The sequence below is a fragment of the Macrobrachium nipponense genome, chromosome 30 (genome assembly GCF_015104395.2).
Source record: "Macrobrachium nipponense isolate FS-2020 chromosome 30, ASM1510439v2, whole genome shotgun sequence".
In the NCBI taxonomy this organism is placed as follows: domain Eukaryota; kingdom Metazoa; phylum Arthropoda; class Malacostraca; order Decapoda; family Palaemonidae; genus Macrobrachium; species Macrobrachium nipponense.
This window is the reverse complement of record NC_087218.1, coordinates 41,002,283-41,017,282: the sequence shown is the minus strand read 5'-3', so window position 1 is coordinate 41,017,282 and position 15,000 is coordinate 41,002,283. Positions and strand designations below refer to the sequence as shown.

The window sequence follows — 15,000 nt, the reverse complement described above, 5'->3', positions numbered from 1 at the left end:
AAGTTCGTCAACAAAGAATGTGTGCTGCACCTCACTTCCCTTTCTCTAGAAGCTGAATTTCGTCACTATAAATATTAACTTTTTCAAAGATCTTCACTCTACGTTATGTTGGCCGATGGTCCTGCATCGCCCGTACTACTCCAAAAGCACTTATTGTTTCCTTTGACACTTGGCATTCCAATTCCTCTGCCAATTCACATACCTGAGTTTATATGTCATGTTCTGTGATACGCATAATGCACTCACACTCACCAAATGACGCACAGATGTATGCACGTTACATACTTGGAACTCATGATCTTTAAAATGCGTCGTGACCCCAATTAGGCACAGGTAAGCTTTCCTGTTTGTTTTTTTATTTCAGCATCTTTGAAGAATCCAGCGTTTTACATCTGTGTACAACTGGCAAGAGGTACGGTTATCAACCCCACTATTTAACGTTATAGATTATTACAAGTGCCTTTTAATATATATGTTTATATATATATATATATAAGATATATATATATATATATATATATATATATACATAATTTATATATTATATATAGGTATTATATACATCTACATATATATATATATATATATAGAGATATATATAATAATATATATATATATATACATATATATATATATATATATAGTAATATATTATATAATATATATATATTTTATATATATTATATATATATATATATATATAATATATATATATATATATATATATATATATAAAATATATATATATATTTCTATATATATATATATATATATATATATATATATATATATATATATATATATAAGATATATATATATATATATATATATATAATACATATTTGATTACAAGTCCTCTAGCACAAATGTATAACCAGAAGCACCCCAACTGCTGGCCGTTCGCCATCCTTCAGCTTCTAATGATCCAGGCCAAATCTCACTTTTCTCTTAATCCAAGACCTCTATCACAAATGAACAACCAGGAGCCACCTAACTGCTGGCCATTCGCCATCCTTCTACTAGTAATCCAGACCAAGTCTCGCTTTTCTTCTAATCCTAGTCCTCTACCGCAAATGAGCAACCAGCAGCCCCCCAAATGCTGACTGTTCAACATCCTTTTGCTGGTGATCCAGGCAAAGTCTTGCTTTTCTTTTAATCCTAGTCATCTGGCACAAATGAACAACCAGCAGCCCCCCAACTGCTGGTCAATCACCATCCTTCTGCTAGTGATCCAGGCCAAGTGTTTCTTTTCTTCCAATCCTAGTCCTCTAGCGCAAATGAACAACCAGCAGCCCCCCAACTGCTGGTCATTCGCCATCCTTCTGCTAGTGATCCAGGCCAAGTGTTTCTTTTCTCCAATCCTAGTCCTCTACGCGAATGAACACCACAGCCAACTGCTGGTCATTGCATCCTTCTGCTATGATCCGGCCAATGTTTTCTTTTCTTCCAATCCTAGTCCTCTAGCGCAAATGAACAACCAGCAGCCCCCCAACTTCTGGTCATTCGCCATCCTTCTGCTAGTCCTCTAGCGCAAATGAACAACCAGCAGCCCCCCAATTGCTGGTCATTCGCCCTCCTTCTGCTAGTGATCCAGGCCAAGTGTGGCTTTTCTTCCAATCCTAGTCCTCTAGCGCAAATGAACAACCAGCAGCCCCCCAACTGCTGGTCATTCGTCATCCTTCTGCTAGTAATCCGGGCCAAGAGCTGCTTTTCTTCCAATCCTAGTCCTCTAGCGCAAATGAACAACCAGCAGCCCCCCAACTGCTGGTCATTCGTCATCCTTCTGCTAGTAATCCGGGCCAAGAGCTGCTTTTCTTCCAATCCTAGTCCTCTAGCGCAAATGAACAACCAGCAGCCCCCCAACTACCGGTCATTCGTCATCCTTCTGCTAGTAATCCGGGCCAAGAGCTGCTTTTCTTCCAATCCTAGTCCTCTAACGCAAATGAACAACCAGCAGCCCCCAATCTGCTGGTCATTCGCCCTCCTTCTGCTAGTGATCCAGGCCAAGTGTTGCTTTTCTTCCAATCCTAGTCCTCTAGCGCAAATGAACAACCAGCAGCCCCCCAACTGCTGGTCATTCGCCATCCTTCTGCTAGTGATCCAGGCCAAGTGTTGCTTTCTTCCAATCCTAGTCCTCTAGCGCAAATGACAACCGGTCAGCCCCCCACTTCTAGTCATTCGGCCATCCTTTCTGCTAGTCCTCTAGCGCAAATGAACAACCAGCAGGCCCCCAACTTCTGGTCATTCGCCATCCTTCTGCTAGTGATGCAGCCAAGTGTCTTTTCTTCCAACTCCTGTCCTCTACGCCAAATCGGTACAACCAGCAGCCCCCCAACTTCTGGTCATTCGCCATCCTTCTGCTAGTCCTCTAGCGCAAATGAACAACCAGCAGGCCCCCAACTGCTGGTCATTCGCCATCCTTCTGCTAGTGATCCAGGCCACGTGTTGCTTTTCTTCCAATCCTAGTCCTCTAGCGCAAATGAACAACCAGCAGGCCCCCAACTACCGGTCATTCGTCATCCTTCTGCTAGTAATCCGGGCCAAGAGCTGCTTTTCTTCCAATCCTAGTCCTCTAGCGCAAATGAACAACCAGCAGCCCCCCAACTGCTGGTCATTCGCCATCCTTCTGCTAGTGATCCAGGCCAAGTGTTGCTTTTCTTCCAATCCTAGTCCTCTAGCGCAAATGAACAACCAGCAGCCCCCCAACTGCTGGTCATTCGCCATCCTTCTGCTAGTGATCCAGGCCAAGTGTTGCTTTTTCTTCCAATCCTAGTCCTCTAGCGCAAATGAACAACCAGGAGGCCCCCAAATGCTGGTCATTCGCCATCATTCTGCAGGTGATCCAGGCCAAGTCTCGCTTTTCTTCCAATCCATGTCTTCTAGGGCTTAAGAACAACCAGCAGCCCCCAAACTGCTTGCCGTTTGCCACCCTTCTGCTATAGATGATCCAGGCCAAGTCGTGCTTTCCTTCCAATCCATGTCTTCTAGGGCTTAAGAACAACCAGCAGCCCCCCAACTGCTGGTCGTTCACCACCCTTCTGGTTCAGATGATCCAGGCCAAGTCTCGCTTTTCTTCAATCTATGTCTTCTAGGTGTTTTTAAGAACAAAAACCAGCAGCCCCCAAACTGCTGGCCATTTGCCACCACCCTTCATGCTTCAGATGATCCAGGCCAATCTCGCTTTTCTTCCTATCCATGTCTTTTCAGGGCTTAAAAAACCATCAGCCCCCCAACTGCTGGCCATTCGCCACCCTTCTTGCTTCAATGATTGCAGGCCAAGTCTTTCTTTTCTTCCTATCCAAAAACGTCTTCCTAGGGCTTAAGAAAACCCCAGCGCCCCCAACTTGCTGGTCCGTTCCGCCACCCAACCCTTCTGCCTTCCAGATGGATCGCAGGCCCAAGTCTCGCTTTCTCCAATTTCCATATGTTCCTTTTAAGGGTTTAAGAACAACCTCCAGCCGCCCCAATTGCTTGGCCGGTCGCACACCCTTCTGGGCTTCAAGATAAAAATCCAGGCCAAGTCCGCTTTTCTTCCAATCCCATGTCTTCCCTAAGGGCTTAAGAACACCACAGCCCCCCAACTGGCTGCCGTTTTCGCCACCGTTTCTGCTTCAGATTGATCCATGGCCCAAGTCTCGCTTTTCTTCCAATCCCTGTCTTTTAGGTTTTAAGAACACCAGCAGCCCCCCAATATGCTGGCCGTTCGCCACCCTTCTGCTTCAGATATCCAGGCCAAGTCTAGCTTTTCTTCCAATCCATCTCTTCTAGGGCTTAAGAACAACAAGCAGCCCCCCAACTGCTGCCGTTCGCCACCTTTCTGCTGCAGATGATCCATGCCAAGTCTTGCTTTTCTTCCAATCCATGCTTCTAGGGTTAAGAAACAACCAGCATGCCCCCCAACTGCTGCCGTTCGCCACCCTTCTGCTTCAGGATGACCAGGCCAAGTCCTTGCTTTTTTTCCTTCCAAGCCATGTCTTCTAGGGTTTAAGAAAACACCAGCAACCCCCCAACTGCTGGCTGTTCGCCACCCTTCTGCTTCGATGATGCCAGGCTAAGTCTCAGCTTTTCTCCCAAGCCAATGTCTTCTAGGGTTAAGACAACCACCAGCAGCCCCCAACTGCTGGTCGTTTCGCCCAACCCCTTCTGCCTTCAGATGATCCAGCTAAGTCTCCTTTTCTTCAATCCTATGTCTTCTAAAGGGCTTAAGAAAACCAGCAGCCCCCAACTGCTGCTGTTTTCGTTCCTAACCCTTCTTGCTTCAACTGATCCATTGCCAATGACAAGGGTCTTAAGTTTTCTTTCCAAAAATCCATTTCGCTAGGGCTCAAGAAAAACCCACAGCCCCGCCCCCCAACTGCTGGCTGTTCGCTACCCTTTTCTGCTTCAAATGATCCGGCCAAGTCTCGCTTTCTTCCATCCATGGTCTCCCTAAGGGTTTAAGAAAACCAGCACCCCCCAACTGCTGGCTGTTTTCTTCCAACCCTTCTGCTTCATATGATTTTCAGCCAAAAGTCTCGCTTTTCTTCCAATCCATGGGTCTTCTAGGGTTTAAGAACAAAACCAGCAGGCCCCCCCAACTGCTTGGCTGTTTCCGCCTACCCTTCTGCTTCAGATGATCCGGCCAATGGCCAAGTCTCTTCACGCTTTTCTTCCAATCCTAATGTCCTTCTAGGGCTTAAGAACAAAAACCAGCAGCCCCCCAACTGCTGGCTTTGGTTTGCCGTTGACCCTTCCACCCTTCTGCTTCAAGATGGATCCAGGCCAAGTCTTCGCTTTTCTTCCAATCCATGTCTTCTAGGTTTATTTGTAAGAACAACAGCCAGCCCCCCCAACTGCTGGCCTTGTTCGCCACCCTTCTGCTTCAGATGATCCAGGCCCAGTTCTTGCTTTCTTCCATCGATGTCTTCTAGGCTTAAGAAAAACCAGGCACCCCCCAACTGCTGGCTGTTCACGTACCCTTCTTTTGCTTCCAGATGAATCCAGGCCGAATCTCGCTTTTCTTTCTTCCAATCCATGTCTTTGGGTTTAAGAACAACCAGCAGCCCCCCCAGAACTGCTGGCCGGTTCACAACACCCTTCGCGTTCAGATGATCCAGGCCAATTCTCCCTTCTTGTTCCAATTCCATGTCTTCTAGGTTTAAGAACAACCAGCAGCCCCCCACTGCTGGCCGTCGCTCCACCCTTCTTCCCAAGCTTACAGGATCCAGGCCAGTCTCGCTTTTCTTCCAATCCATGTCTTCTATGGTTTAAGAAGACACCAGCAGCCCCTTCCCCCAATTGCGGCTGGCTGTTCGCCAACCCCCTTCCCTGCTTTTTCAGATGCCATCATGCCAGGTCTTTCTTTTCTTCCTATCCATGTCTTCTAGGGCTTAAGAAAAACCAGGAGCCCCCCAACTGCTGGTCGTTCACCACCCTTCTGCTTCAGATGATCCAGGTCAAGACTTGCTTTTCTTCCTATCCATGTCTTCTAGGGCTTAAGAAAAACCAGCAGCCCCCCAACTGCTGGCCGTTCGCCACCCTTCTGCTTCAGATGATCCAGGCCAAGTCTTGCTTTTCTTCCAATCCGTGTCTTCTAGGGTTTAAGAACAACCAGCAGCCCCCCAACTGCTGGCTGTTTGCCACCCTTCTGCTTCAGATGATCCAGGCCAAGTCTCGCTTTTCTTCCTATCCATGTCTTCCAGGGTTTAAGAACAACCAGCATCCCCCCAACTGCTGGCTGTTCGCCACCCTTCTGCTTCAGATGATCCAGGCCAAGTCTCGCTTTTCTTCCAATCTATGTCTTCTAGGGTTTAAGAACAACCAGCAGCCCCCCAACTGCTGGCTGTTTGCCACCCTTCTGCTTCAGATGATCCAAGCCAAGTCTCACTTTTCTTCCAATCCATGTCTTCTAGGGTTTAAGAACAACCAGCAGCCCCCCAACTGCTGGCTGTTTGCCACCCTTCTGCTTCAGATGATCCAAGCCAAGTCTCGCTTTTCTTCCAATCTATGTCTTCTAGGGTTTAAGAACAACCAGCAGCCCCCCAACTGCTGGCTGTTCGCCACCCTTCTGCTTCAGATGATCCAGGCCAAGTCTTGCTTTTCTTCCAATCCATGTCTTCTAGGGTTTGAGAACAACCACAGCAACTGCTGGCTGTTCGCCACCCGTTCGCTGCTTCAGATGATCCAGGCCAAGTCTTGCTTTTCTTCCTATCCATGTCTTCTAGGGCTTAAGAAAAACCAGCAGCCCCCAACGCTGGCTGTTCGACATCCTTCTGCTTCAGATGATCCAGGCCAAGTCTTGCTTTTCTTCCTATCCATGTCTTCTAGGGCTTAAGAAAAACCAGCAGCCCCCCAACTGCTGGCTGTTCGCCACCCTTCTGCTTCAGATGATCCAGGCCAAGTCTTGCTTTTCTTCCTATCCATGTCTTCTAGGGCTTAAGAAAAACCAGCAGCCCCCCAACTGCTGGCTGTTCGCCACCCTTCTGCTTCAGATGATCCAGGCCAAGTCTCGCTTTTCTTCCAATCCATGTCTTCTAGGGTTTTAGAACAACCAGCAGCCCCCCAACTGCTGGCTGTTCGCCACCCTTCTGCTTCAGACGATCTAGGCCAAGTCTCGCTTTTCTTCCAATCCATGTCTTCTAGGGTTTAAGAACAACCAGCAGCCCCCCAACTGCTGGCCGTTCGCCACCTTTCTGCTTCAGATGATCCAGGCCAAGTCTTGCTTTTCTTCCAATCCATGTCTTCTAGGGTTTAAGAACAACCAGCAGCCCCCCAACTGCTGGCCGTTCGCCACCCTTCTGCTTCAGATGATCCAGGCCAAGTCTCGCTTTTCTTCCAATCCTTTCCCTCTAGGGCCAAAGAACAACCAGCAGCCCCCCAACTGCTGGCTGTTCGCTAGCCTTCAGCTTTTAATGATCCATGCCAAGTCTCGCTTTCCATCGAATCCATGTCTATTATGGCCAAAGAACAGTCAGCAGCCCCCCAACCGCCATCCGTTCGTCAGTCTTTAGCTGCTTGGGTGCAGGTCCAAGCATTCTGTTTATTGTATTGGGAATAGATCTTTCATATCATTCAACAATTGTTGTACGGTGTTTTCGTTAACTAAGCCTGTATTGAAAAGTACCTGCAAAAGGTCACATTTTATTATCTCACTTTTCATCAATAATTTGTGTTTTTGTTGAATGGTCTTTTCAAGTTCGTCAATCTTCTTTTGCATCTGGACTTCCCTCTTGTTTGTCATACTCCAACTCAAATGCTTCCCTCCCTGCACTTCCCTCATGATGTTTTCTAACTTCTCTATACATTGAATGGTTTCCTGTTCTCTTTCTAAAATAACTTCTTTTTCGTTTTGAAATTCTACTTTCTCTTGAAGAAAGTCTGCTTTCATTTCTTCGAAGCATATCGTTTTCTGAACGAGTTCCCGTTCTATTCTGTCTAATGTTTCCTGTTTATCTTTGTATAATTTTGCCGCATTTTCTATTTTTGTAGTGAGCTGCTCTAATTCTTCCTTTTCCCTGTAGAAATTTGCCACCTCTCTTAGGAAGGCATCCTTGTCCTCATCAAATTCTTCTTTGTGTCTGTAGAAGGCTTCTCTTTCTGCCGCAAAGGCTTCTTTCTCCTTAATATGGGCCAACCTCTCCATATTAAGGGCCTCTCTGTCATTATGGAGTGCTTGTTCATCCCCCCTGAAAGCTGCTCCCTCTACATGGAAGGCATCCCTTTCTTTCCTCACGAGTAGCTCTTCTAGAACAATTGGGGCAGCCTGGGGAGTGAGACAGAGGTCTTCTGAAACAATTGGGGCGGCCTGAGGAGTGGGACAGGACTCTTCTGGAACAACTGGGCCAGCCTGAGTAGTGGAAACAAGCACGAATCCCTCTGAAATTATAATCTTTGAAATACTGGAGGTTTCTTCTTTGGTAGGTGTAACCTCCTCCTGAGAGGAAATAAGCTCTTCTGTTGTGTATTTTGGATCAAGGAGGACTTCTTCATCCTGGGTAGCTGGTAGGACATTGTTCTCCAGAATATTGATGTCCTCAGTGCCAAGTGTTGATTGACACACACAATTGAGAATCTTATCCATCTGGGTATGGATATCCTTTCCTCGCGCTCTACTGAGGACATGGATGTGAGTATCAATATGTGCTTTTATAGTCATGTCTTCCTTCGTGAAACCCAGGAGCCTCTTTTGTTTTCGAAGGTTGGCGACCATTTCCACCGCAGCTGCCCTGTCTTTGTTTTCCTCTTGGGTACCTGGTAGGACGTTGTTCTCCAGAATATTGATGTCCTCAGTGCCAGGTTTTGATTGACACTCACAATCGAGAATCTTATCCATCTGGGTTTGGATATCTTTTCCTCGCGCTCTATTGAGGACATGAATGTGAGTATCAATATGTGCTTTCATAGTCATGTCATCCTTCGTGAAGCCCAGGAGCCTCTTTTGTTCTCGTAGGTCGGCAACCATTTCCACCGCAGCTGCCCTGTCTTTGTTTTCTTCCTCTTGGCTCAGCAGTTTCACGAGGTGATCAATCGCTTCACTTAAACTCTGCATATGCCAGTCCTTTGACCCTAGAACCTCTACTGAGTCTTTGCCATGGAGGCCTTCTATGGTTCTACTTAAACCATCTATTTCTTCAGAGCTCGTCAGATGTCTCAGGTCTTCGTTCACCAGCGTTTCTACGTGTCCTGGGGTTTTCGACTTCGTCCTAAGGTACAGCTTCTCTGTGAATTGAATTCGTCTATCCTTTCCCTCGCTCAGTTGTTCCTTGAGTCTTCCTAACTCGATTACGAATTCCGTTCTGAGGAGACTTTGGTGGAGCATGGCACTGATTCCTAGCTTTTCCTCAGAGGCCTCTTTCATGCATCTCTTTGGATGATTGAGCTCCTCATACATTTGTCGTTTCAAATTCTCTATTTCTTCACACAGTTGCGAATGCCTCTCTTCCTGTCCCTCCACCTTCACCTTCTCTTCTGCCGCTGCTGCTGCACTCCTCTCCTCGAACTTATTAGCCAGGTGTTCCAGCCGTCTTTCTGCCTCTGAGAGGCGTTTCTCCTTCAGGCAGTTGTCCTCCTGAAGTCTGTCTATCTTGGCATTTGCAGAAGCCATTTCCCCTCGCAATCCTTTCACTTCCCCTGAAGTCTGTGCCTCTCCTTCCACAAGCCTGTGCACCTCGCATATCAGAGATTCGATCCTGTTATCCTTCTCTGTTACCCCAATTTCCAACAGCTCCGTTTTATTTTGTTCATTCAAGAGCTCGCGTTGCAACAAAACTATCTTCTCATTAGCCGTCGCGAGCCGGGTCTCCATGTCTTGGTGTCTCTCATCCTTCCTTTGGATTTCCTTGGCCATCTCTTCAATCGACTTCTCTCGCCGGGAAAGTTCTCCAATCATCTCGCTCATTTCCTCCACCTTTTCATCAATCTGGTACGCACTCGTAATCGCGAAATCCAACGTTTCGTTGAAATCGTCATTGACTCTCTGCAGATCCATTCGGAGTCCCTCCATCTCGTAGCTCATCTCGAGAATCAAGTCACGGAGACGCTCGAGTCCAGCATCACATTTCTTCGGACTGTCTCCTTCCTCCCGAATGGCGTTCGCCTTTTGGTCTCCTGCATCCGCGCCATTGGTTGGTAATAATGGTATTCCTTTGACGAGATGAATCAGCGACTCGATCTCGCTGTTGCGTTGATTCATCGCTTCATTCTGAGCCAGGATCACTTTCTTTAATCGGTCGTTTTCGTATTCGAGAACGTCAATTTTATCCTTCTGGTGAGCTCTGACGTTCTCGATTTCCTTCTTGTAAGACTCTCTCATTTCAGCCAGGTGATTGACGCTGTTCCTCCTTCGACTGAAGATAAAGGACTCGCATCCAGTATAGATTGTAAAAAGCAATAACACTGCGAACAGCGCCAGTGCACACAAGTCGCCGAATCGGACGCCAATATTAAACATAATAGGTGTAACAAAGTTAGTCATTTTGTTTACATGCTTTACCTCACACCTTTCACAAATGTTAGGTTTTAAAAAGGTCAGCTGTTCGTTTTTTCGAAGACTTCCTCAGACGATTCCTTCCTTCCTTCCGCGGGTCCCGGAGATTTCGTCCTTTGGACATTCTGGTGTAAGGACTGAAATGCAACGTTACTTCCTCAGACGCTTCCTTCCTTCCTTCTGCGGGTCTCGGAGATTCGCTACCGGAATCCGGAATCTTGGGGACTTGCTGGCTGCTGTAAGGACTGACATGTAACGTTAAATGCATCGGGGAATCGCCTCTATCTGCTTCGCTGACGGGCCCTTGTACATTTTCAAAATAAGTTATTTTTTTATATCTTTTATAATTATCTCTTAGCTTTTTGTCGTTAGTATCGTAGCTCCTGCAGAATAGTAGTCTTGTTCTTTTAAAGTTCATGAATGCGCTCTATCATGAACAGTGATTGGCTAAAACTTTTAATGTTTGACTTTGATGATGTAATAAACAAAGATAATAACACAGTAATCTTGCTGGTGTGTAACTATCTTTATTGTATATGCATAAGTAGAGTTAAAAACTTCAATGAAATAGAAACCTCTAGTTTTCTCAAAGGTAAAATAACTTAATTGTTAATGACTCCTAAAATCCATTTATGGTAAGAAAGTAAAATCAACTGTAACATGGATTTATGAAAGAAGTCCTTTAAACTTGAATTGAAGTCGAATTTCTATCTATATAACAAAACTTACTGTAAAAAATTGTACAAATGAAAATTGCGATGTTTGTAAATAAACTATGATTTAAATAAATAGATAAAGAAAAAATGTTCTTTTTTAATTTGTTTTCTTCTTGTATGAATTTCAGGCGGTATTTTCTTGTTTACTCTTGATGCGCAATATTCAGATGCTCTCTCACCTGACCTATACAACCTGTTCTTGCTTCACATCGACTAAATGTTTCACTTGTAGCTATTTCTGATCATAATATTCATTTCAGACCTAAAGAAGCTTAAGCAGTTTCTCAGATATGTTGGTTCACCGTATTTTAGTGCTTTCAAGACTAACAAATATTTTGTATTCCATTCTTGCTCTTACAGGGAGCCAATGTAGCTCAATTAGGGCTGGGGTTATTCTGTCACGGTAACGTCATCCTTTTGTTAATCTGGCGGCTTTATTTTGTACGTCTTGCAATGTTCTTAATATGTAGCTTGATTGCCTTCGTAAAATAAATGCCATTTTCATTTGCTCATCTTTCATTTCATTACTTAATAATGATGGGAAGTGTGGTAAGGGCCATCATTAAGTTGATTTCAGGTGAAAAAAAAAATTTACTTTCAAAAATAAACATTTTAGCAGCACTGTGGAACTTAAGAGTATTTATTGATAATAAATTGTCGATGACACCCCATATAAATATTGTAGAAACCTGTCACTAAGTATTATAAATATTGCATTTATTAGAAGATATTTAAACAAAGATACTCTGAAAACTGCAATGTGTAACCAAATACTTTTCGAGGCAACGTTATATACATAGTACATAATTAGTTTCATCGATAATTTATTATCAATAAATACTCTTAAGTTCCACAGTGCTCCTTCAATGTTTAAGGACCCTTATTTTTGAAGCTATAAAAAAAATAGTTTTATTTTTTTACCTGAAATCAACTTATCTGATTACCCTTACCCCCCCCCCCCCCCCCCCCCCCCCCCACCCCCCCCATCATTATTAAGGGATGAAATGAAAGATGAGCAAATGAAAAAATAACATTTATTTCACGAAGGCAAAAGTCAGGGAGATAAAAGTAGTGTTTTTCAGAAGCCAATGTTAAAATGTAAGAAGGAATCGTTATGCCTGCCCTCCTTTAGGGAAGGGAGGTGTCATTTATTTTCATCTTAATATACACAATCAGTCACTTTTTGTTATGTTTTACCAAGTATTTTAAAATATTCATAAATTCACGCATTGGTGTTGACGGTTGATGCTCCCCCACATTGGCAGCCACTTCAAAGGATGCTCTTCATTTCACTCGACAACCAACCTCCCCCCCCACCCCCCCCCATCTCTCCCTCTCTCCTATGATGAAAATAAGGGAAGTGATACTAAGTTAATCTGTTTGTGTTTGTGTTTATTTTGTAAGACGAATCACTAAATTAAATTGCATTATAATATTTACTTTACGCGGTGTACACAATTTCATATCTCAGAATCCACGCAAAATTATGGTATGTTTTGTTTATTTTTAAGACACGCGGGAACTGCATAGAGCGATTCCTTCATAAGCAATTCCTTCAATTAAATGGGCAAAGCTGGCGAATGGATACTTTTGGCAAAAGAAAAATCTTGGTTCGTTTTACTCCCGGAATGTCTGGGAGATTTAGGTCTTTGGTTACTGGGTATTAACCCGGTATGTCTTCACCTTTGTCAAAGCTCCGAGGTGCTAGTGCTAAACATGGCGGAAGCTCCTTGGGACGCCGTATTTAGTACTAGCCCATAAGGAATCAAAGTATTATACACCCCCATTTCCATATTGTGTCGTCGACAAATTATATTAATAAACGATATCTTCGTGCGGTCGTCTATTCTTTAGCATGAGTTTACCTTGGGCAATACCTGGTTGGTGGCTCAATTGCCTTTTCAAATTTCAGCAATGCAAATGGTATTAGTTTTTCAAGTGTATAGAGCGACTGTGGGTCATAAGAAGGTCTGTTAATTTGATTTAGTCCCTGACTCTGCAGTTACGGGATGAATGGGGCAGTGGCAGCTTCATTGTTGCTTGCTTCAAGTCATTTTCGTGAAGTTTAAGGTCGTTTTGTTTAAAGATTGTTATGTGAGTGTCATACGTACTTCCTAACAGTACCCGCAAAATAAAACAATTAATAGTCACAAATAAAACAATTAATAGTCACAGACTTGTTAGAGTTCGGGTAACTATGAAAGCAGCGATAAATATGTTATCCTTTTAAAATATTCTCGATTGTTAAATAAAAAAAATATGAATACTACTGCGCCTAGAAGAGAAACGTCAGCTGAAATGAAGTAAGAAAAATTACCTCTTCAAGCACCATTTTTGTTATTCATTAGAGAGAGAGAGAGAGAGAGAGAGAGAGAGAGAGAGAGAGAGAGAGAGAGAGAGATCTATTGTCCAGAATTATAATGAAGTTACATTAAGGAATGTTATACTTTAGATTTTATATAACATTATTTAGTACAGTTTAAATTGTACGACGTAATAAGCAAGATCTAGCTGCAGTGAAGAAATCGGTATAAAAAATCAGAGAAGATTCAGGGGCAATAGCTCGAACAATAACTACAAAGCTACTAGAAGACTGACATAGATTAAGGTGCCTTAGTTCGTTCAGTCATCGTAATAATGCCAAGCATTTACCAAATCCCACAGGAGTGTTTCGTGCATTAAGGCGAGAAGTGACAGTGTCTAAATTCAACCAACGTCAATAGTGCATTCATTAAAGCAAGGACCTGCCAAGTGTTTTTTGAAGGTATATGCAGACAAGAAGCTCCCCAACCTCCGACCCCACGCCAACACTTTCCATTAACACAAGAGACCACTCAGTGACAAGGTCCACACGACCTGCTCTGCAGATGCATACTATGCAAACTCTGCTTATTGCTCGGGTTCTACAGAAACCTCTTGAAACCTGGACTGATGTAGAAACCTCGATCCCATCATCTAAGCTTTCACGCATTTCCCGATTAACCCTTCGTTTAAAAGTGGTCACATCCGCAAGCTGAAAGCCTAACAGTCTCTTTACCTCACGTGCATTGTACATTTGTGTTAGCTTATGTAAGCGTTCATACCGGATGTTATTTGATTACAAGTGCTTAATCCGATCATGTTAAAGGCTATTGACCGTGTTATTGAATGATGACGGATTCACTGTAGTAAAATTCCAAATGTGCATGCTGAATACTAGTAATAGTGAAAAAGACTGCGGGGATTTTGATGGTTCTATTATTCCTTGTCTATCCATTCCTTGTACTTCCCTTTCAAAGATCTCCTTCTGGGAATGTTTTACTCTGTAGGCTGATGTGTAGATTAGCTTTCTGTTTAGTGGAATGATCATTTTGTGCGTTATTTCGCTTGTATCTCCTCATGTGTCGCGACTATATCTACATTCGTGCTAAGTCTACAATTTCCCTTCTGGCAAGAGTTTCCCTTATATCCCTTAAATGAGATTCCAACTTAGCCCTTCTCAGTTTTATGAGCCAAATTTTCGTTTTCTTACTGATTGCTGCTACCGTTTCCCCTTCTACGACTCGAATAGGTATGGTGTATACTTCTGCTAGGCCTTCATGTAAACTAGAAGAATAATGTATTCCGTTTACTTGCGTCCTTTCAGTAAGCGTGAGAATTTCCTTCCCTTCAAAAATTGGGTTTACTGCACGTCGTTTCCACGTACCTTCTCCAGGTTTAAGTTTAACTCCCCTTCTAATTTCTTAAGTGTCTTGATCTGATTCTAAGGAAGTTATTGATCTGTTATGAACTCGTATTACATCCTGGATATCTTACATCTGTCTTATCCTTCTTCAGAATACCTTCCATCAAGGAAATCTCATCGAGTCTAGGTTCTTCTAATTAACTTGCACATTGATATTCTAGAAATCTTACGGACCCTCTTTTTTTTCCTAAATTACTAACTGCTCTCTAGGTGCGTCAATGTTGACCCCTTGTCTATTCCTGATTGGATAAACTATTAACAAATGGGCAAAGCTAACTGTTTATTCGTTGCTACACAGCCCTTCTCTTTTAATGAAATTCTTCCTGGCTTAGAATGAACAATCTAACAGGCTTATTACCTAGATATTATTACTCTGAACGTCGGTGATTCTACAGTCTACCTCCGAGTTCGAACTTAAGTGAGAAAAATATAACCGATTCAATTCTTTGCTGACCTTATATTTTTATGACTACCTCAGTTTATCCCTTACTATTTCCACTGGATTCAAATTTTATCTCAATTTCAGGCAAGTCGAATTTGCTACTATTAATTAATTTCTCAACCTTTTTTTTTCCCTTTCTTCTTTACTTTGACTA

General features: G+C 43.5%; 2 protein-coding genes across 2 annotated transcripts in view; both read right to left on the bottom strand.

Moving 5' to 3' along the window:
• LOC135202055 (uncharacterized) overlaps positions 1–15,000 on the bottom strand; it is a 159,201-nt gene that overhangs the window by 70,766 nt on the left and 73,435 nt on the right. The window lies entirely within an intron of this gene.
• On the bottom strand, positions 7,019–9,952 carry LOC135202123 (paramyosin-like). The gene has a single exon (XM_064231373.1). It carries the CDS (start codon positions 9,950–9,952, stop codon positions 7,019–7,021), a length of 2,934 nt encoding a protein of 977 aa, XP_064087443.1.

Excerpts from the sequence above, each read along its gene's own strand:
- LOC135202123 (XM_064231373.1), bottom strand. The coding sequence starts at position 9,952 with ATGACTAACTTTGTTACACCTATTATGTTTAATATTGGCGTCCGATTC.